Below are 24,428 nucleotides of genomic sequence, written 5' to 3'. Positions count from 1 at the left end.
TACAGATTAAATGGATAAAGAAGATGTGGTATGTGTGTGTGTGTGTGTGTGTGTGTGTGTGTGTGTATAAAATGAAATACTACTCAGAAATAAAAAAATTGAAATCTTGCCATTTGCAATGTCTTGGATGGAACTAGAAGGTATTATGATAAGCGAAATAAGTCAATCAGAGAAAGACAATTATATAATCTCACTGATATGTGGTATTTAATAAACAAGGCAGAGGATCATAGGGGAAGAGAGGAAAAAATAAAACAATACAAAATCAGAGAGGGGGGAAAAAACAAACTCTTAATCATAGGATGCAAACTGAGGGTTTCTGGAGGGAAGGAAGGTGGGGGGATTGGACATTAAGTTGTTGGACATTAAGGAGGCCTTGTGATGTAATGAGCACTGAGTATTATATAAGACTGTTGAATCACTGACCTCTACATCTGAAACTAATAGTACATTATATGTTAATTGAACTTAAAGTACATAAATGATCAAAAAAATAAAATAGTAATAAAAAGAAAAAAGTGCTGTTGACCCTTGAACAACATAGGGGTTGGGAGTACAGACCTCCTGTGCAGTCAAAAATTCATACATAAATTTTGGCTCTCCTTAACTACTTATAGCCTGCTGTCAACTGGAATCCTGACTGATTATATCAAGTAACATATTTTTTATGCTATGTATATTATACACTATATTCTTGCAGTAAAGTTAGCTAGGAAAAAGAAAATGTTACAAAAATCATAAGAGCGGGGCACCTGGGTAGTTAAGTAGGTTAAGCATGTGCCTTCAGCTCAGGTCATATTCCCAGGGTTCTGGGATTGAGGCCCACATCCAGCTCCCTGCTCAGTGGGGAGCCTGCTCCCTCTCCCTTTGCTGCTTTCCCTGCTTGTGCTCTCCCTTTTCCCTCTCTCTCTCAAATAAATAAAATCTTAAAAGTCATAAGAGAAATGCATTTATAGTAATGAACAGTAAAAAATCCACATATAAGTGGACCTACAGAGTTCAAACCTGTGCTGTTCATGGGTCCACTGTAGAGATACAGGAAAATAAAATAATTAAAAAAACCCAAAAGTTGAATCTTAAGTAACCACAACTTGAAAGTAGCTACCAGAAAAATGAACAGTTTTCTCATATTATTTTCTCCACACGGTATGCTAAAATTAATATTTAACTTCAGTCATTGCTCATTTTGACCATAACAAGGTGGGAATGAATATTCACATGGGGCATATTTGATAGACTGTGCTTTTATTTTGGGAAGGGTGTGTATAGTCAGAGACCTAATATTTATTGTATAACTACCTGATTCTAGTTACTATATTAAATATTTTTTTCTCTTATTCATACAGAAATCCACTAGTATAATTAGGTATATATATCTCCACTTTATAGAAAATGTTCAGGGGTGCCTGGGTGGCTCAGTGGGTTAGGCCTCTGCCTTCGGCTCAGGTCATGATCTCTGGGTCCTAGGATCGAGCCCCGCATCAGGCTCTCTGCTCAACAGGGAGCCTACTTCCCCTCTCTCTCTGCCTACTTGTGATCTCTCTTTGTCAAATAAATAAATAAAAAAATTTTTAAATTTAATTTTATTTTTTCAGTGTTCCAGAATTCATTATTTATGCACCATTCCCAGTGTTGCATGCAATACGTGCCCTCCATAATACCCACCAGCAGCTTCACCCAACCTCCCACCCCCTCCCCTCCAAAACCCTCAGTTTGTTTCTCAGAGTCCACAGTCTCTCATGGTTTGTCTCCCCCTCCGATTTCCCCCAACTCACTTCTCCTCTCCATCTCCCAATGTCCTCCGAGTTATTCCTTATGCGCCACAAGTAAGTGCGACCATATGATAATTGACTCTCTCTGTTTGACTTATTTCACTCACCGTAATCTCTTCTAGTCCTGTTTATGTTGATACATAAGTTGGGTATTCATCCTTTCTGATGGAGGCATAATACTCCATTGTATAATGGACCATATCTTCTTTATCTATTCATCCATCGAAGGGCGAAGGGCATCTTGGTTCTTTCCACAGTTTGGCGACTGTGGCCATTGCTGCTATGAAGATTGGGGTACAGGTGTATCTGTACCCCAAAGATACAGATGTATCTTTGGGGTAAGTACCCAGTATTGGAATTGCAGGGTCATAGGGTAGCTCTATTTTTAATTTTTTGAGGAATCTCCACACTGTTTTCCAAGGTGGCTGCACCAACTTGCATTCCCACCAACAGTGTAAGAAGGTTCCCCTTTCTCCACATCCTCTCCAACACTCGTTGCTTACTATCTTATTAATTTTGGCCATTCTAACTGGTGTAAGGTGGTATCTCAGTGTGGTTTTGATTTGAATCTCCCTGATAGCTAATGATGATGAACATTTTTTCATGTGTCTGTTAGCCATTTGTATGTCTTCTTTGCAGAAGTGTCTATTCATGTCTTCTGCCCATTTTTTGAATGTGATTATCTGTTTTGTGTGTGTTGAGTTTGAGTAGTTCTTTTATAGATCTTGGATATCAGCCCTTTGTCTGTAGCGTGATTTGCGAATATCTTCTCCCATTCTGTGGGTTGCCTCTTTGTTTTGTTGACTGTTTCTTTTGCTGTGCAGAAGCTTTTGATCTTGATGAAGTCCCAAAAGTTCATTTTCGCTTTTGTTTCCTTTGTCTTTGGAGACATACCTTGAAAGAAGTTGCTGTGGCTGATGTCAAAGAGGTTACTGCCTATGTTCTCCTCTAGGATTTTGATAGATTCCTGCCTTATGTTGAGGTCTTTTATCCATTTTGAGTTTATCTTTGAGTATGGTGTAAGAGAATTGTCGAATTTCATTCTTCTACACATAGCTGTCCACAATTTTCCCAGCACCATTTATTGAAGAGACTGTCTTTTTTCCACTGTATATTTTTTCCTGCTTTGTTGAAGATTATTTGACCATAGAGTTGAGGGTCCATATCAGGGCTTTCTACTCTGTTCCACTGGTCTATGTGTCTGTTTTTGTGCCAGTACCATGCTCTCTTGGTGATCACAGCTTTGTAGTAAAGCTTGAAATCAGGCAACGTGATGCCCCCAGTATTTTTTTTTTCTCCTTTTTCAACATTTCCTTAGCAATTCGGGGTCTCTTCTGGTTCCATACAAATTTTATGTTTGTTTGTTCCAGCTCTTTGAAAAATGCCGGTGGAATTTTGATCAGGATGGCATTGAAAGTATAGATTGCTCTGGGCAGTATAGACATTTTAACAGTGTTTAGTCTTCTGATCCATGAACATGGAATGGTCTTCCATCTTTTTGTGTCTTCTTCAATTTCTTTCATGAGTGTTCCGTAGTTCCTCGAGTACAGATCCTTTACCTCTTCAGTTAGGTTTATTCCCAGGTATCTTACGGTTCTTGGTGCTATAGTAAATGGAATCAATTCTCTAATTTCCCTTTCTATATTTTCATTGTTGGTGTACATTGATTTTTGTATCCTGCCACATTACTGAATTGCTGTATAAGTTCCAGTAGTTTGGGGGTGGAATCTTTTGGGTTTTCCATATAAAGTATCATATCATCTGCGAAGAGAGAGAGTTTGACTTCTTCTTTGACAATTTGAATACCTTTTATTTCTTTTTGTTCTCCGGTTGCTGTTGCTAGGACTTCTAGCACTATGTTGAACAACAGTGGTGAGAGTGGATCCTTGTCATGTTCCTGATCTCAAAGGGAAGGCTGTCAGCTTCTCCCCATTAAGGATGATATTCACTGTGGGTTTTCCATAGATAGATTTTATGAAGTTGAGGAATGTTCCCTCTATCCTTATACTTTGAATTGATTTAATCAGAAACAGATGCTATATTTGTCAAATGCTTTTTCTGCGTCAATTGAGAAGACCATGCGGTTCTTCTCTCTTCTCTTATTGATTTGTTCTATCACATTGATTTGCAAATGTTGAACCACCCTTACATCCCATGGATAAATCCCACCTGGTCATGGTGGATAATCTTTTTAATTCACTGTTGGATCATATTAGCTAGGATCTTGTTGAGAATCTGGGGATTGAGCCCCACATCAGGCTCTCTGCTTGGCAGGGAGCCTGCTTTCCCCTCTCTCTCTGCCTGCCTCTCTGCCTACTTGTGATCTCTTTCTCTGTCAAATAAATAAATAAAATCTTAAAAAAAAAAAAAAGAAAATATCAGAAGTTAAATAATTTTCTCAAATTATTTCACTGGTAAATTCCTACAAATATTTCAGGAGTACTAATTCTTCTGAAACTCTTCCAAAAACAAACAAACAAACAAATAAACAAACAAAAAACCACAACAGAAGAGGCTCATTTTGAGCTCAGCATTACCTTGATACAAGCGAAAGAATATTATAGGCCAGTATCTCTGATGAATACAGATGTGGTAATCTGCAATTAACAAAATGAAGGTTAAAAATGTATGATCATTTCAATAGATGCAAAAAAACCTCATTTGGCATAATTCCACATCCATTCATGCTAAAAACTCTGAACAGACTGGGTATTGAGGGAATATACCTCAACAAAATAAAGGTCTGATATGACAAGCCAAGAGCTAACATTATACTTAGTGGTAAAAAGCTGAACGCTTTACCTCAAAGATCAGGAACAAAACAGCTGGTCTACTCTTGTCACTTCTAACCATCATAGAACCAGAAGTCCTGGCCAGAATAATTAGGCAAGGAAAAGAAATAAAAAGCATCCAAATTGGGAAGGGAGAAGTAAGTCTGTCTTTTGTGTGTGTGTGTGTGACATTTTTAACTATTGAAAACCAAAAAGTGTCAACTAAACAGCTATTAGAATTAATATGTAAGTTCAGTAAAGTTGTGGGATTCAAAAATCAATATGCAAAGGTTAGTTGTGTTTCTATACAGCAATTATAAACTATCAAAAAGTGAAGTTAAGAAAACATTTCCATTTACAATAGCATGAAAAGAAAATATTTAGGAGTAAATTTAACCACAGAGGCGAAATACCTTTATGCTGAAAATTTTAAAACATTGATGAAAGAAGTTGAAGAAGACACAAATGAATGGAAAGATAATCCATGTTCACGGATTGGAAAGATTAATATTCTTAAAATGTCCACACTACTCAAAGCAATCTATAGATTCTGTGCAATTCTTATAAAAAACCAATGGTATTTTTCACAGAACTAGAACAAATCGTCCTAAAATTTGTATGGAACCACAGAAGACCCCAGATGACCAAAGCAGTTTTAATAAGAGCAAAGATGGAGGCATCATGCTTCTTGATTTCAAACTATATTACAAAGCTGTAGTTATCCCCACACTATGGTATTGGCATAAAAACAGACATATCAATCAGTGGAAAAGAATAGAGACCTCAGAAGTAAACCCATGCATATATATGGTCAATGAATTTACAGAGCAGGAGCCAAGAGTATATAATAGGAAAAAGGGCAGTCTTTTCAATAAATAGTGTTGGGAAAACTGAGCAACATACAACATAATGAAACCGGACCCCTAGTTTACACCATATATGAAATCAACTCCCAAGTGGATTAAAGACTTGAAAGTGAGACCTAAAAACATTAGAAGACCTAGAAGAAAACATAGGTGGTCAGTTCTCTGGCATCAGTCTTGGCAATGAGTTTTTTAGATTCAACACCAAAAGTGGAGGCAGCAAAAGCAAAAATAAACAAGTGGGATCACTTTAAAGTAAAAAGCTTCTGCACAGCAAAGGAAAACAATCAACAAAATGAAAAAAGCAACCTAAGGAATGGTAGAAAATATTTACAAATCATGAATCTGATAAGGGGTTATTATCTAAAGTATATGAAGAACTTGAACAACTCAATAGCAAAAAAATCAAGCAGTCCAATTAAAAATTGAGTAATGGAACTAAAGAAACATTTTTTTCAAGGAAGACATACAAATGGCCAAGAGGTATACAAAAAGGTACTCAACATCACTAATTATCTGGGAAATAGAAATCAAAACTATAGTGAGATAGCATCTCAACGGCTGTTAGAATGACTGTTGTCAAAAAGATGAGGTAACAAATGTTAGTGAGGGTGTGGAGGAAAGGGAACCCTTGTGCACTGTTGGTAGGAATGTAAATTCGTGTAGCCACTATGGAAAACAGCATGGGGATTCCTCAAAAAAGTAAAAATAGGACTGTCATATGATCCAGAAATCCCATATCTGGGTATATATCCAAAGGTAATGAAGAGAGGATCTCAAATGCTGTTCATTGCAGCATTATTCATAGTAACCAAGACCTGAAAACAACCTGTGTCCTTCTATAGATAAATGAATACAGAAGATGTGGTATATATACACAGTGGAATATATTGAACTATGAGAAAGGACATCCTAGCATTTGTGCCAAATGGACCTTATTATGCTAGTAAGCCAGTTAGAGAAAGACTAAGTACTGTATGATTTCACTTAGATGTGGAATTTAAAGTGGCACCTGGGTGACTCAGTTGGTTAAGCATCTGCCTCTGGCTCAGGTCATGATCTTAGAGTCCAGTGTCAGGCTCCTTGCTCAGCAGGGAGCCTGCCTCTCCCTCTCCTTCTTCCCCCACTCTTGCTTTCTCTTGTTCTCAAGTAAATAAATAAAATCTTAAAAAAAAAAATGTGGAATCTAAAAAAGCTGAATTCATAGGAACAGATAAGGGTCAGTAGGGGCTAGGAGTTGAGGGAAAAGGGGAGGAGATGTTGGTCAGAGAGTATAAATTTCCATCTATATGATGGTAAGTTCTGGAGATCTAATGTACAGCATAGTGATTATAGTTAATAATACTGTATACTTAAAATTTGCTAAGAGATCATAAATGTTCTTACCACAAAGAAGAAAATGGTAATTATGTGATGTGATGCAGGTGTTAGCATATGCCATGGTTGTAATTATTTTATAATTTTAAAAAGTAGATCTGTATCTCCATTTTATAGAAAAGTCTCAGAACTTAAATAATTTTCTGAAGATCATAGCTACTCCTCACTATTTCATTCTTATTTCTACCTTCCAGTGTCCCAAAACATGTTGAACAGGTGATCCATGATTCTAATCCTTAATTTGCTCTTTCCATCTGCTCTTAGCAGTTAGAGGTTCTCTTCCCCAACCTCAGGTTGACTTTCCATAAATGTTGTTACTTGTATTCTCTTCCTTCTTCACTTTTCTGTTTTTCTGTCTTTGGTATATTTGGCTTTTCAGCAAGAGGAGACAGACGTCACCTGGCAGTCTGTGCTGTATTCAGGGAGTAGCTGCTTCACTGCCTCAAAGCAGAAAAGAAAAAAAGATGTCTTTGTGACATCTTGTGTCTTTAGAGCTTTCGCAGAAGTCTGAGGGTTCTAGAATGCTGGTTTTGAATAGGAAAGCTTGATTGAAACTTTGGTTCTGCCTTACCATGTCAGGGGTGCTTTATCCCCTCAGAGACTGGCTTGTTTTTATTGTCAGGTAGAAATGAAAGAAAAGACATAACAGTTGCCCATCCAACTCACTATGAATGTTTAAATTAGGATATATGAAATACTCATTTCTTCTGAAGTATAGTGTAAATATAAGTTACAACATTAGGACTTTGTGGTACATGTTAGTGGGAAGCAACCATAGTGAATTTTAGCAATTTCTTTTTTTTAGGATTTTATTTATTTGAGAGAGAGAGTGTGCACGAGCAGAGGGGAAGGGCAGAGGGAGAAACAGACTCCCCGCTGAGCAGGGAGCCCCACGCTGGACTCTATCTCAACACCCTGAGATCATGGCCTGAGTCAAAGGCAGATGCTTAATCTCCAGACCTCCTCCTAAGACCTTTACAGATAATGACTCATGTAATCCCCTTAATAACCCTATCAGCCCTGTGTTTGTTTTTTCTTTTAATTAAATTAAGGTATAATGTGTTACTTGTTTCAGGGGTACAAGTCTGTGGTTCATCAGTCTTACACAATTCACAGCACTCACCGAAGCACATACCCACCCCAGTGTCCATTAACCAACCACCCCATCCCTCCCGCTCCCCTCCCCTCCAGCAACCCTCAGTTTATTTCCTGAGATTAAGAGTATCTTATGGTTTGTCTCCCTCTCTGGTTTTGTCTTGTTTCATTTTTCTCTCCCTTCCCCTATGGTCCTCTGTCTTGTTTCTCAAATTCCTCGTATCAGTGAGATCATATGATAATTGTCTTTCTCTGATTGACTTATTTCGCTTAGCATAATAGCCTCCATCCATGTTGTTGCAAATGGCAAGATTTTTTTTTTGATGGCTGCATAATATTCCATTATGCGTGTGCATGCGTGTGTGTATCACATCTTTATTCATTCATCTTTTGAAGGACATCTAGGCTCTTTCCATAGTTTGGCTGTTGTGGACGTTGCTGCTATAAATATTAGGGTGCACGTGCCCCTTCGGATCACTACATTTGTATCTTTAGGGTAAATAGTCAGTAGTGCAATTGCTAGGTTGTAGGGTAGCTCTATTTTCAACTTTTTGAGGAACCTCCATACTGTTTTCCAGAGTGACTGCACCAGCTTGGATTCCCACCAACAGTGTGAGAGGTTCCTCTTTCTAAAATTTTAGCTGTTTTTGACAGTAAAAGTAGATATTTTCATTTTTGTCTTAAAATGGAATCAGACTTTCAGAGTTTTAGATCTATGATCGTTTTAAGTATTGGGAAAGTACAGCCTGCTGTGTTCCTTGCCCAGGGTTACATGGCAGCCATGGGACACTTTTATCTAGATTTCCGGATTTGGTGGAGGGCTTTTTCTTTTAAGACATTCTGGCTGCCCTCATGTAAGAATAATCTTTCAGAATTTGTTTCATACTGTTAGAAGTTAATTTCAAATGAGTTTTTCAGCTGTATGGATTTAATGAAAAATGGATGGAAGATTTCAGCTGTAGAAGATTTTATTCCATCTTTACTGGAGAGAACTTAACAATGTTTGTTTTATTTTTACTCTCTTTCTCTTCAAAACAGATACCAAAGGGGCACCTGGGTGGCTCAGTGGGTTAAAGCCTCTGCCTTCAGCTCAGGTCATGATCTCAGGGTCCTGGGATCGAGCCCCGCATCAGGGTCTCTGCTCGGCAGGGAGCCTGCTTCCTCCTCTCTCTCTGCCTGCCTCTCTGCCTACTTGTGATCTCTGTCCCTCAAATAAATAAAATCTTAAAAAAAAAAAACAAACAGATACCAAAAATTGGGGCATATGTTTTTTCTTTGATATATTCATACATATATTGTTGTTTATTCTAACTTACTTTGTCTTTTAACTTTTTTAAAAAGATTTTATTTATTTTATTTTATTTGAAAGAGAGACTGTGAGCAGGGAGGCGGGCCAGGGAGAGAGGGAAAAAGCAGGCTCCCAGCTGAGTGGGGAACCCAGTGTGAGGCTTGATCCTAGGACCCAGTAATCATGACTTGAGCTGAAGGAATATGCTAAAGGGACTGGGCCATCTAGGCACTCCTGTTTTTGTTTTGTTTTGTTTTGTTTGTTATTAACTTTAAAAAAAAAGATTTTATTATTTATTTGACAGATCATAAGTAGGGAGAGAGGGGGAAACAGGCTCCTTGCTGAGCAGAGAGCCCGATGTGGGGCTCGATCCCCGGATGCTGAGATCATGACCTGAGCCGAAGGCAGAGGCTTAACCCACTGAGCCACCAAGGCGCCCTTGTTTTTTTTGTTTGTTTTACTTTTTAATCTATTATTAGGTAATAATGAGGTATTACTTCTACCTTTTTAACATTATGTGTGGATAGGGCTTTAGAGTGACATATTTAGGCGTCTTCAGAAGCTGTGGAAACGCTCTACGTACATACACTGTTACTGTCTTTCAGTAAATATTATGGATGTCCAGCTGGTAGTTTGGTGAATTGAATAAGCTGTGGAAGGAGGTCAGGGGCCTTTGTCATGAGTTCCAGCTTAACATTTACTAGTGACTGGGCAAATCACTAGCTTTTAGACATTCACTTTTCTTGGTTTATAAGTTAGGGTGATAAAGTCTGCCTTAACTACCTTCATGGAATTCCATTTAATTAAAATACTTTTTTAAGTGTGCATATAAAAGCACTTTATAAATGGTAGTATACTCTAATGTGGAGACTTTTAAAGATTTACTTATTTTTATTTGAGAAAGAGAGCGAGAATGAGCGGGAGGCAGAGGGAGAGGAAGAGAGAATCCCAGGCAGACTGTGTTGAGTACAGAGCCTGATAGGGGGCTTCATGTCATGACCCTGAGATCACAACCCCAGCTGAAACCAAGAGTCAGATGTTCAACCAGCTGTGCCACCCAGGCGCCCCTAATGTGAAGATTTTTAATGCCACTGTCATCCAGAAGAGGTATGTTTGGAATTAGTGATGTGACTTTAGAGAAGATGTGGAGACAAAATTAGAGGTGAAAGACACAGTTGATGAAAATGTTTGCTCATAAAATAGAATGTAATCAGAGCTACTATATGGGCACAAGGAACAAATTTTTCTAATTTGGCTTAGGTTGGTTTTTTTTTTTCCCCCCTTTTTAAAGAGAGGGGGAGGGACAGAAGGAGAGGGAGACAGAATCTTAAGCAGCTCCATGTCCATGCTCCATGGGGACTCGATATCCTGACCCTGAGATCATGAGCATAAGGATCATGAACTCAAGAGTCAGACACTTTGAGACACCCAGATGTCCCTTGGCTTAGAACTTTTACATCTTATTTTGTTATGTAGGTCTGTAAACAGTATTATGGGAATCATGTGATCCAGAAAAAAAATTTTATTTTCTTCATTTTTATGTTGACCTCATGAACTGATTGATTTTCAAATGTTTTACTATAACTGATTTATATCAGTTAATATGGAAAAGAAAGAAAAATTGATGTACCAAACACTGTGTTAGGTACTTTCAGGTCTATTACTTCTCTTGATTCTCACAACTACTTTATAAAACAGTGAATATTATTAACATCTGTCTTGTAAATGAGGAAACGAAGTCTTCACAGTGTCATAAATTGTGCATATAATATCATCTACCTAGCAAGTGATGAACCTGGCATTCAAACCCAGGTCTGTCTGTAACTTGAAATTCCATACATTGTTTGATATTGGGTATGGTTGAAGAAGGGAACCAGTAGAAGTATCAAAAAAATGAAATTTAAGTTATAAATATTGTGTAAAAAGTAGGATTTATATAAATTATTACAAATTATAAAAATGGCATATCTGACTTTTCTATTGCATTAGTTATAAATTTACCTTGATATTTTGGCATTATTTATTTTATTGAATATAATTCAAGATACAACATTGAAATCAGTATGATGTCCTATATTAAATACTGTTAATATATTAGTTAACTGTCAGTGTCTTTGTTCCTTAAGATGAATTTTTGCAGTTCTATATAAATGAAATTAGGAGTCAGAGCTAATCTGTATGGCCAAAAGGAATTATTGCTACTTAAAGAAATTCTGTATTGAACATTTTTAAAAAAGCAAATAAAGAATGTACTTGTTATCTATATAAATTTGGAGGGTTACATGATTTTAAGGTAAGTGGGATATACTTCTTTTTATTATTAAAGATTTTATTTATTTGATGGTGAGCACAAGCAGGGGGAGTGGCAAGTGGAGGGAGAGGGAAAAGCAGGCTCCCTACAGATCCGGAAGCCCTATGTAGGGCTTGACTCCAGGACCCTGGGATCATGACCTGAGCAAAGTCAGGTGCTTAATCGACTGAGCCACCCAAGTGCTCCTGGGATATACTTCTTTATGTATTGGAGGTTTAAATGCTTTTGAGAATTGTAATAGAACTGTTCTTTTGTTTTTATTAGGTGTTAGACAAACCTAGTAGGCTGACTGAAAAGGAACTTGCTGAGGCTGCAAGCAAGTGGGCTGCTGAGAAGCTAGAGAAGACAGATGAGAGTAACTTACCTGAAATTGAGTATGAGGTAAGCCATAATTTCCCCTTGATGTTTCTCATAAGAATTTTGTCTGGGTTTTAAATTATGGGTGGGAAATATTTGATTTGTTCTAGTACTTTAAAATAAACCTGGAGAAGATAGCTTCATGGATTATAAACATTTGCCACACAGAGTAATAATATGAATATGAATGATTCTGAGTTCAGTAATTGAACTATACCTGAATTTCTCCAGTAGTTTAGAACTGATAGAATAGAATAAATAGGGAATATGAGGAAAATGCATTATTTATCCTTCTTTTATGGGCTTTGCTGTTAAAAGTATCTCTAGAAATCATGCTAAGCCACTGGTCATAAACCAGTGAATTCAGAATAAAAATCTATTTAGATGTTTGATCTTGGGCTATATTTATATCACATTTTATATTCTATGCAAGTTATCTCATAAATATCCCAAGAAATGAAATGACACATTGTTTGAGTTAAGGTGATCTTTGATGAGTCTTGAGTACCAAAAGATGAGAGCATTTTTGGGTCCATAGAATACTGTTTATGAATTTTTGCATTAAAGCATTTGAAAATGAACTCAGACTTTTCTATATAACCTAGCACATCTCTCACAGGGAAATATAGGTGTTTCATTAGCATGGTGCTAAAGGGATTATTTTAGTATAATGGGTAGAGAATATAAAAATCTCTATACCATGATAGATTATGTAAATTTGAAGATTTCTGGCTTTTCAAAACATTTTAAGATACCTTTTATAGAAGGTCCTTTGATAAAATGGATCCAGCATTAGAATTTGATATAAAATGTATATACCTACATAAATCTTTATGTACCTGCAAAAATCCTTTCCAAAATAACTAATGTATATGGCCCATAGAAAGTACAAACCACTACAGACCCTATCAGTACATACACATATAAAGCCTCTCTTTTTTAAAATGCTGATCTGTCATTTAGGTATCAATTATTCTTAAAAAGGTCAGGGTTTCCTTGTTGTACCTGTAATGGTAGGTATTTATACATATTCTTAAGTGACTGTATCAACACCATCTAGCTGTCCCTTTTTGGCACCTTTCCAGCACTATTTAAAAGCATGAACAATAAAGTAATTTATAGGGCCATTCTGTTTATTTTCTAAATACTTAGAATAGTGGTTTTTATATTGATAATAATAATAGGTCTGTATACTTGAAAATTGCTGTTTTGGAGAGCTGATAATTTTTTTCAGAGTACTTAAAAACTTCCGAAAATACCATTTTCTTGTTTGCTTTAATACTCCCCAGTTAACAAGCTTTATTAAGATATATTCATCTTCTATTTGCAAACGACATATCAGATAAAGGGCTAGTATTCAAAATCTATAAAGAACTTATCAGACTCAACACCCACAGAACAAATAATCCAATCAAGAAATGGGCAGAGGACATGAACAGACATTTCTGCAAAGAAGACATCCAGATGGCCAACAGACACATGAGAAAGTGCTCCACATCACTTGGTATCAGGGAAATACAAACCAAAACCACAATGAGATACCACCTCACGCCAGTCAGAATGGCTAAAATTAATAAGTCAGGAAATCACAGATTCTGGCGAGGATGCAGAGAAAGGGGAGCCCTCCTACACTGTTGGTGGGAATGCAAGCTGGTGCAACCACTCTGGAAAACGGATGGAGGTTCCTCAAAAAGTTGAAAATAGAGCTACCCTACCACCCAGAAATTGCACTACTGGGTATTTAACCTAAAGATGCAAATGTAGTGATCTGAAAGGGCATGTGCACCCAAATGTTTATAGCATCAATGTCTACAATAGCCAAACTATGGACAGATAAGTGGATAAAGAAGATGTGGGGCATATATACAATGGAATACTATGCAGCCATCAAAAGAAATGAAATCTTGTCATTTGCGACGACGTGGATGGAACTAGAGGGTATTATGCTTAGTGAAATAAGTCAATCAGAGAAAGACAATTATCATATGATCTCCCTGATACGAGGAAGTTGAGAGGCAAAGTGGCGGGTTTGGGGAGTAGGGAAGGAAAAAAGGAAACAAGATGGGATTGGGAGGGAGACAAATCATAAGAGACTTTTTTTTTTTTTTTTTAAGATTTTATTTATTTATTTGACAGACAGAGATCGCAAGTAGAGAGAGAGGAAGAAGCAGGCTCCCCACTGAGCAGAGAGCCCGATGCGGGGCTCGATCCCAGGACCCTGAGATCATGACCTGAGCTGAAGGCAGAGGCTTTAACCCACTGAGCCACCCAGGCGCCCCCATAAGAGACTCTTATTCTCACAAAACAAACTGAGGGTTGCGGGGGTGGTGGTGGGAGAGGGGGACAGGGAGAGGGTGGTTGGGTTATGGACACTGGGGAAGGTATGTGCTAGGTATGGTGAGTGCTGTGAAGTGTGTAAACCTGGCAATTCACAGACCTATACCCCTGGGGCTAATAATACATTATATGTTAATAAAAACATAAAAAATTTTTAAATGATATATTCATCTTCCCTATCATTTTTATACCTCTTAATTGGGGGGAAAAAAGAAAACAACAATCCTCACTATCAACCTTCCCCAGATTTTAAATATTTTTAAAAAATACTTATTGCTTGAGTGGATCTTGAGTCTTAATAGTCAGTGACATTGAGTCTAGAAAGACTTTCTTTTTAACCTCCTTATTTTTTATTTTGAATTAATAAGTAAAAAACAGTAAAAATCTGTAAGTGGGATGATAGGTCAGCCATGATGTTTTGTTGAACCAACGGCAAGGTAAGTGAGGGTAGGATTGAGATCTCTTTGATATGTTTGTTACAGGGTATACATCATTAATGTTGAGCAACAACATCAATTTCATAGCACTGTCTACAATGTTTTTCAAGTTAGTTTGATACTTTCTTATACTGGAAATAAAGCATTTGGGAAACTTTTATGATATTCTTTTATTTAAAAACCTAATCCCACTCATGATTTATTAACATTTTGCTCAGATAGTAACTTTTGTTCTCCGTCAGTCTTTACATAGTTACTCTTTTCTGTGATCTATGCTTTTTGAGAAATAGAATTTTGACTTTGATTCTGTAAACTTGTATCTGATTTGATAGAATAAGCTGGAAGGAAAAAAGGACTTTGGTGCTGGGAAAGAGATTGGCATAATACTGTGTGTGTGTGTGTGTGTGTGTGTGTGTGTGTGTGTGTGTGTGTGTGTGTTTAAATGTACTTGTGACAGTATTTTTATTTTATGGGGGTTTTTTGAAGTTTTTTTTTATTTTTATTTTTTTATTATTATTATTTTTAAAGATTTTATTTATTATCTTGACAGAGAGAGAGAGATCACAAGTAGGCAGAGAGGCAGGCAGAGAGAGAGAGGAGGAAGCAGGCTTCACGCTGAGCAGAGAGCCCGATGCGGGGCTCGATCCCAGGACCCTGGGATCATGACCTGAGCCGAAGGCAGAGGCTTAACCCACTGAGCCACCCAGGCGCCCCTTTTTTGAAGTTTTTTTAAAAGATTTTATTTATCTGAGAGGGAGAGAGGGATTGAATGAATGGGGGAAGGGGCAAAGGGAGAAGCAGATTCCCCGCAGAGCTGGGAGCCCAACGTGGTACTCGATACCAGGACCTTGGGATCATGACCTGAGTCAAAGGCAGATGTTTAACTAACTGAGCCACCCAGGTGACCTGAAGATTTTTTTTAAAGGAATCTCTACACCCAGCCTGGGGCTTGAACAAAGCAACACTGAGATCAAGAGCTATATGCTCTACCGACTGAGCCAGCCATGCAGTTCTTTATGTGAGTTACTTAAGTAATGGTCCATGTACTTCAGAAACATTGTGTAGGTTCATTTTTATGACTAAAGAGAGATTAAATATTTATTTTTCCAGTTTATCTTCTCTTGCTGCCATGAATATAATTTTAAGCAATTCATTTGGGAGACCATGTAGTTTACAGAAAGTTCAGTGAAATTAAAGATACATTCAGTGATATACTTAAATATTCAGGAATGTTGTAATTCAATCTGCTGTTCAGTTTTGTACTTTTACCTTTTGGACTCTAATAGTATGTGCTAGAAAACTAATTCTAGGGAGTCTTTGTGATCTGAGGGGGAAAAGAATATTCTATTAGCCATGTTTGGGAAATGCTAGCTTTAAAAGAGGTAGGTTATTTTAATATTGCAGCACTTGACAGAGATTTTAGTATGTTAATATGCTCATCAGTGGTCTGTGAAGGAAAATAAATAATAAATTTTGCATAATTTAGCAGACTTGACTATGAAATTTTTCACAGTGCATATTTTAGGAGTAGTATTTTAAGTTACCTATTTTCAGAAAATAGTACTGTACTGCCTTTCTCCTAGTTTGCTTAAATTCACTCAGTACTCATTCTGCATCTACTTGTGTCAAACAGTGCATTAGCCACACCATCCAAGCTGTCTGGGAGCTTGCAGTCAAGTTTTGTAGAGACATAATTTACCATCCTCAAACTTTTGACTATAAGAATAAAAAGCAGATAACTTGGAGGCAGTACCTGTCCCAGTAGAACAGGTTGATTCTTCTTATAGAAGAAAATTTTGACATTTTTCTTAAGTGTGACTATATGATTTATGTGGTTTCCACATATGAAGTGTCATTTTCTACTTCAGTATCTCTGCTTATTCTTTCTCCAGTGTAGAATATCCATTCTTCATGGCCTTTCTAATTCATATTCATTCAGTGCAATCAGTAGTGTTTGACATAAGACTCAAGATCTTTTTTTTTTTTTTTTAAGTTTTTATTTAACAGAGAGAGAGATCACAAGCAGGCAGAGAGGCAGGCAGAGAGAGAGGGGGAAGCAGACTCCCCGCTGAGCAGAGAGCCCGACATGGGGCTCGATCCCAGGATGCTGAGACCATGACCTGAGCCGAAGGCAGAGGTTTAACCCACTTAGCCACCCAGGCGTCCCAAGATCTTTCTTGATTCTGTTTTCTTCTCCTTCCTGTTTAAAATTTTATGCTGCTTTGTCACTGATGAACTTATTATTGCCCTTATTAAAAATACTGTTTTTACTTGTCTTGTTATATATACACTGAATGCATCTCAGGCACTTGTCTTGTTTTCCCTCTACAGTACAGAATTATATATGTCTAATTAGTTTAACTAAATTTAATTGTTAATAAACCCTTTTAGTATCAATTCAAGTTATTTTTCTCTTCTTGCTGTTTATTTTCCAAAAACACATGTCTGCTCTGATGTGCTTTCTGTCCTCATCACTTTAAATTTTTGTGTGTCTCCCTGGAATTACGATGAAACCTGAAATTCCTATTTTCAGTGTACTTTAAACTTCAACAGTTCTTTTTTTTTTTCATTAGCCTTATTAAAATGGAATCTAGTGACAGATTTTGATCTTGGGATTTAGTCAGAACTGGTAGTATAAATAACCCAACTTCCTTAGCATCATATCATCATTCAAAACTAATTGTTGTTTGCCTGCTGTTAAAAGCATGATATTGATACTGGGGTTTCTATCTTAAATACCTTTAACATAAAGTTTACAATCTTAACCATTTTTAAGTGCATAATTTAGTGGTATTAAATACATTAGCATTAGTGTACAGCCATCTCCCCACCTTTCATCCTCATAACTCTTTTCATCTTTGTAAAACTGAAACTGTACCCATTAACTGATAACTCCCCAAAGCAATTTATCAGTTGATCTTCCCAGCCCTGGCAACCATCATTATGTTTTCTACCATTAAAATCTTTTTTATTAACACATAATGTATTATTTGCTTCAGGGGTACAGTTCTGTGAATCATCAGTCTTACACAATTCACAGCACTTGCCATAGCACATACCCTCCCCAATGTCCATCACCCAGCCACCCCATCTCTCCTTAACATTAAGATTGTGACTACTCTAAGTACCTCATATAAGTGGAATTGTAAATATTTATTGTTTGTGATTGGCTCCTCCAGTTTGTGTAATGTCCTCAAGGGTCATCCATGTTGTAGCATATCACAGAATTTCCTTCCTTTTTGAAGCTCAGTAATATTCCATTGTGTGTATGTACCACATTTTGCTTATCCATTCATCTGTCAGTAGATACTTGGATTGCTTCTACATTTAGCTGTTGTGAATAATGCTGCTCTGAACATGGATATCCAAATATCTTCAAGACCCTGCTTTCAGTTCTTTTGAATATGTATTCAGAAGTGGAATTCCTGGATCATATGGTAATTGTATTTTTAATTTTTTAAGGAACTTCCCTACTGTCTTCCACAATGACTGTACTATTTTATATTCCCACCAACAGTACGCAAGAGTTTCTAATTGCTCCACATCCTCACCATCACTTACAGTTTTCTGGGTTTTGGCTAGTAGCCACCCTGATGGGTGTGAGGTCGTATCTCATTATAGTTTTGATTTGCATTTCACTAATGACTAGTGATGTTTTCTCTTGTGCTTAATGGCCATTCATATATCTTCTTCGAAGAAATGTGTATTTAAGTTTATTGCTTATTTTTTTGTTTCCTTGTTATTGAGTTTTAGAAGTTTTCTATATATTCTATACCTAATCCCTTATCAGATATATGATTTGCAAATATTTCTCCCATTCTGTGGGCTGCCTTTTTACTCTCTTAATAGTGCTATTTGATAAGCATTAAGCTTAATCATTAAGTCCAGTTTTTCTATTTTTTCTTTTGTTACCTGTGCCTTTGATGTCTTGAAGAAGAAGTCAGTGGCCAATCTAAAGTCATGAAGCTTTTGTCCTGTGTTTTCTTCTAAGAGTTTTATTATTTTAGGTCCTACATTTAGGTCCTTGTTCCATTGTGAGTTAATTTTTATATATGGTGTTAGGATAGGGTCCAGCTTCATTCTTTTGCATGTTGGTATCCAATATTTCAGTATCATCTGTTAAAAGGGGTGTAGTTTTCCCATTGTATGGTCTTGGCATCCTTGTTAAAAAACATTTAACATGTATGTGACGACTTCTGGGCTCTTTTCTATTCCAGTGGTTTATATGTTTGTCTTTATGCCAGTATTACACTGATTTGATTAATGTAGCTCGGTGGTAAGTTTTGAAATCAGGAAGTGTAGAACTTCTGCTTTTGCTCTTTTTCCAGGCTTATTTTAGGTATCCTGGGTCCCTTCAGATTCCTTATGAATTTTAGTAGAGGGTTTTTTTTTCTTTCTTATTTCTGTAAAAAATGGCATTGGTATTTTGGTAGGGAGTACCTTGAAAATGTAGATTGCTTTGGGTATTATTGACATTTTAATAATATTAAGTCTTTGCAGTGTGTGCACATGGGATGTGTTTTCATTTATGTTTTATTTCAGCAGTGTTTTTATAGTTTTCATTATATAAATTTTTCATCTCCTTGGTTAATTCCTAAATTCTGTCCTTTTTGATGCTATTGTAAGTGGAATTCTTCTGTGATTTACTTTTTAAATTATTTTGTTGTTCATCTACGAAATGCAATTAATTTTTACCTATTGAGTTTGTATCTTGCTACTTTGCTGAATTCATTTATATTGTGTGTGTTAGTGTGTGTGTGTGTGTGTGTGTGTGTGTGTAATCTTTAGGGTTTTCTACATATAAGGTTGTATCTGCAAAAAGAGAAATTTATTCCTTTCTAATTTGCATACCCTTCTCCTCTCTCCTCTCCTTCCCTAACTGCTCTGACTAAAACTCCCAGTACTGTTTTGCATAGATGTGGTGAAAGCAGGGTTCCTTGCCTTGTCCCTGATCTTAAAGAAAGATCAGTGTTTCAGTATTGAGTGTGAGGCTAGCTGTGGGTTTTTCTTTTCTTTTTTTTTTTTTTAAAGATTTTATTTATTTGGCAGAGAGAAATCACAAGTAAGCAGAGAGGCAGGCAGAGAGAGAGGAGGAAGCAGGCTCCCCGCTGAGCAGTAAGCCCGATGTGGGGCTCGAACCCAGGACCTGGGATCATGACCTGAGCCGAAGGCAGCGGCTTAACCCACTGAGCCACCCAGGCGCCCCTGTGGGTTTTTCATATATGGCTTTTATTATGCAGTTTACTTCTGGTCCTAGTTTGTTGAGTATCTCATCATGAAAGGGTGTTAAATTTTGTCAGATGCTTTTTCCATATGAATTGAGATGATTGTGTAGATTTTTTCTCATCACTCTGTTGATGTAGCGTATTACATTGATCAGTTTTCCTGTGTTGAACTATCCCTTGCATTTCAGGAATAAATCCCACTTGCGCATGATGTATAATCCTTTTAATATGCTGCTGAATACTTTTTGCTAGTGTTTTTTTGAGATTTTTGGCATCAGTGTTCCTAAAGGATATGGGACTGTATAGCTTTTGTTGTAATGTCTTTGTCTGGCTTTGGTTTCGAGGTAATAATGTCCCCTTAGAATGAATTAGGAAGTGTTCCTTCCTCTTCAGTTTTTTTGAAAGAGTTTTAAAAGGCTTGATATTTTTTAAATTTTTGGTAGAGCTTATTATCAGTGAAACCATTAGATTCATGGCTTTTCTTTGTTGGGAAATTTTTGATTACTGATGTTAATTTCCTTAGAAGTTACAAGTCTATTTAGATTTTCTATTTCTTCTTGACTTAGTCTTGGTAGGTTTTGTATTTCTAGGAATTGTCCATTTTATTTAGGTTATCCTATTAGTCAGCATGCAGTTATTCATAATATTCTCTTAATAATCCTTATTTCTGTACAATTGGTAGTAACGTTCACACTTTCATTTTTGATTTTAGTAATTTGAGTCTTCTTTTTTTTTTTCCTTAGTCCTTCCAGCTAAAGGTTTGTCAATCATGATCTTTTTGAAGAAGCAGCTTTTTATTTCTTTGATTTTTTTTCTTTTCTTCTTCTTCTTTTTTTTTTTTTTAAGATTTATTTATTTGACAGAGAGGGACACAGCAAGAGAGGGAACAGAAGCAGGGGGAGTGGGAGAGGGAGAAGCAGGCTTCCTGCCAAGCAGGGAGCTCAATGCGGAGCTCAATCCCAACCAGGACCCTCAGATCATGACCTGAGCGGAAGACAGACACTTAACAACTGAGCCACCCAGGTGCCCCATGATTTTTTTCTCTTGTTTTCTATTTATTTCATTTACCTATGCTCTAATCTTTATTTCTTTCTTTCTGCTAGCTTTGGGTTTAGTTCTGTTTTTTCTAGTTCCTTAAGTTGTGAAGTTAGGTTATTGATTTGAGTTTGTTCTTTTTTTTTTTAATATAAGTGTTTATAGCCATTAATTTCCCTCTTAGCACTGGTTTGCTGCTTCTCCTAAGTTTTTATACGTTATGTTTTCACTTTCTTTGTCTCTAAGTATTTTCCTACTTTTCATGTGATTTCTTCTTTGGCTCATTGCTTGTTTAAAATTGTGTTGTTTAATTTCCACAATTTTCTGAATTTTCCAGTTTTACTTTTTAAATTTATTGACATTTTATATATGGCCTAACACTTAAGTCTGTTGAAATACTGTCTCATGCACTTGAGAATATATTCTGTTGTTGTTGGATAGAGTGACCTTTGTCTGTTAGATCTACTTTGTGGATTGTCTTATTTAAGTCCTCTGTTTCCTTACTTTTATCTGATTTTTCTTTCCATTATTGTGACAAGGGTACTGAAGTCTTCAACTGTTACTGTATAACTATTATTTCTCCTTTCAGTTCTGGCATTTTTTACTTCATATATTTTGATGCTGTGTCATTAGGTCAATAGATACTTGTAATTGTTAAATCTTCTTGCTGCATTGAACCTTTTATTAATATATAATATCTTGTCTCTTGTAACCTTTTTTGATTTAAAGTGTTTTGACTGATATTGGTGTAGCCACACCTACTTTTTTTAAGTTACTATTTGCATGGAATATCTTTTTCCATTCTTTTACTTTCAACATGTTTGTGTCTTTGAGTCTGAAGTAAGTCTTGTAGACAGTATATTGTTGCGTCATGTGTTTTTATCTGTTCTGCCAATCTGTGTCCTTTGATTGGAGGGTTTAATCCATTAAAATTTAATTAATTACTGAGAAGAACGGCTTCTGTCATTGGGCTATTTGTTTTTTACATGCCCTGTATCTTTTGTCCCTCATTTCCTGCATTCTTACATTCTTTTGTTTAATTGATTCTGTAGGGGACGGGTAGTGAAATGTTAAATTCTTTCTTAATTTCTTTTTGTACATATTCCTTGCTTATTATCTTTGTGGTTACCACAAGGATTACATTTATATCCTAAGGTTATACACTAATTTGTATTTATATCAGTTTAAGTTCAATAATACACAAAAACTCTGCTCCTCTACAGCTCCATCTCTACCCCTTTTAGTTTTTTTTTTTTTTTAAAGATTTTATTTATTTATTTGACAGAGAACACAAGTAGGCAGAGAGGCAGGCAGAGAGAGAGGAGGAAGCAGGCTCCCTGCTGAGCAGAGAGCCCGGTGCGGGGCTCGATCCCAGGACCCTAAGATCATGACCAGGGCCGAAGGCAGTGGCTTTAACCCACTGAGCCACCCAGGTGCCCCCCCTTTTAGTTTTTGATGTCACAAAATTATATCTTTTTATACCTTATGTGCCCCAAAACATAAACTAATAATTCTTTTAAGTGCAGTAGTCTCTTGAGTTATTTAGAAAACAAAATTTGGAATTATAGTAATACTAGCTTTTTCTTTTTCTTTTTTTTTTAAGTAGGCTCCACACCCACCATGGAGCCCAGTGCAGGGCTTGAACTCATGACTCTGAGGTCAAGACCTGAGCTGAGATCAAGAGTTGGAAGCTTAATGAGTGAGCCACCCAGGCATGCCGCAGTACTGTTAGCCTTTACACTAATAGTGTTCTTTAAATTTATTAGTCTCTTAAATCCAGTGTAGAAAACAAAAGAAAAAAAAGTACAGTTGCAGAGCATTGGTACAATAATACTAGTTTTTATAATTGCCTGTGTATTTATTTTTATAGAGTTCTTTATTTCTCCCTAAGGCTTTGAAGTACTGTGTAGTATCCTTGCAGGACCCCCTTGAGCATTTATTGCAGGGCAGATTTAGTAGCCATAACCTCCCTCAGGTTTTGTTAATCTGAGAATGTCTTAATTTTCCCCTCATTTCTGAAGGACAATTTTCCTGGATATAGGATTCTTGGTTGATAGTTTTTCTTTTATTACGGTTGATGTTTGAACTGCATAGATCCACTTATATGTCGATATTTTTCAGTAAATGTGTTGGAAAATATTTTGGAGATTTGCAACAATTTAAAAAGACTCACAGACAAACTGTGTAGCATAGAAATACCCCCCCAAATTATGAAAAGGTTAGATATTTTAAGAATGCAATATATAATACATATAGCATACAAAATACATAGTAATTGTGTTGTCATTAAGGCATCTGATTAATAGTAGGCTATTAAGATTTTGGAGAGTCAAAAGTTATACATGGACTTGATTGTGTGGGTGGTTGCCCCTGCCCTTTACCGTGTTGTTCAGGGTCAACCACACTTTGATTATGGGTCTACTGTAATCTTGCCTCCAGAGTTTCTGATGAGAAATCTGCTAATCTTCATGAATTTCCCTTGTATGTGATGTTTGCTTTTCACTGCTTTCAGTATTCTCTTTTACTTTGTCTTTTGAAAATTTGATTGTAATGTATTTTGGTTTGAGCCTCTTTGAGTTCATCTTACTTAGGTTTTGTTGAGCTTCTTAGATGTTGATATTCAAGTCTTCCATCAAATTTGGAAAGTTTAAAACTATTATTTATTCAAATATTTTTTGCCGCTTTCTCTCTTCTAGATCTCCCACAATGCATATGTTGACCCACTTGCTGGTGTCCTAACAGATTCCTTAGGCTGTTCACTTTTCTTCAATCTTTTTTTTTTCTTTTTTTTTTTCCTCAGACTCTATAATTTTTGTGTTTCTGTCTTCAAATTCACTGATTCTTTCTTTTGTCTACTCAATTCTGCCTTTGGATCCCTTTAGCAAAATTTTCATTTCAGTTATTATACTTTTCAGCTTTGTAATTTATTTGTGGTTTCTTTTTAGGTTTTCTGTCTCTTCATTGGTATTTTATTTTGTTCACATATCATTTTCTTGGCTTTTTTCACATCATTCTTTAATTCTTTGGGCAATTTGAGACAGTAGTTTTAAAGTTTTTTCTGACAGACCTACCATTAGGTATTTTTCAGAGACAGTTTATATTGGTTTATTTTTTTTTCCTTCAAGGGACCTTACTTTCCTATTTCTTTTATGCCTTGTGATTTTTTTGTTGAACACTGTGCATTTGAACTTAATAACTGGTAATTCTGGAAAATGAGATTCTCCCCCACTTTTATATTATTGTATGGTGTCTGTGTGCTAGTGATAAGCCTAGGTGTAAATTGAAGGTCTTCTCAGGTCTTTTTTGAGTCTTGGAATGCATAGTCACTTTTTAACTTTCCCTATATAAGCAGGTTTTTTTGTTTTGTTTTGTTTTTGGTTTTTTAATGTCCTAATATTAACATCTGGCTTTCAAAAAGGGAAAGAAGTGAAAAATAAAGAAAAATGCTACCAGTCCCTTAATTCCCAGGAGTCACTTCAGCTATAATGAGAGGGGTTTGCAACAATAGTAAGAGATATAACAACAATGGCTATCCACCCCTTTCTCATCACAAGTGATCA

The 24,428-nt window shown here is 36.4% G+C and overlaps 1 protein-coding gene across 10 annotated transcripts in view; it reads left to right on the top strand.

The window, feature by feature from the left end:
- PPHLN1 (periphilin 1) overlaps positions 1-24,428 on the top strand; it is a 158,624-nt gene that overhangs the window by 76,244 nt on the left and 57,952 nt on the right. For all 10 annotated transcript variants that reach the window (XM_047741299.1, XM_047741305.1, XM_047741303.1 and 7 more), the window contains one exon: positions 11,742-11,858. In XM_047741299.1, the coding sequence (XP_047597255.1) occupies positions 11,742-11,858 (117 nt within the window). The remainder of the gene's footprint in view (positions 1-11,741; positions 11,859-24,428) is intronic.

Source organism: Lutra lutra, chromosome 8 (genome assembly GCF_902655055.1).
Source record: "Lutra lutra chromosome 8, mLutLut1.2, whole genome shotgun sequence".
Classification (NCBI taxonomy): domain Eukaryota; kingdom Metazoa; phylum Chordata; class Mammalia; order Carnivora; family Mustelidae; genus Lutra; species Lutra lutra.
Note: the sequence above shows the minus strand (reverse complement) of the source record. Positions and strands in the feature narration are given on the sequence as shown.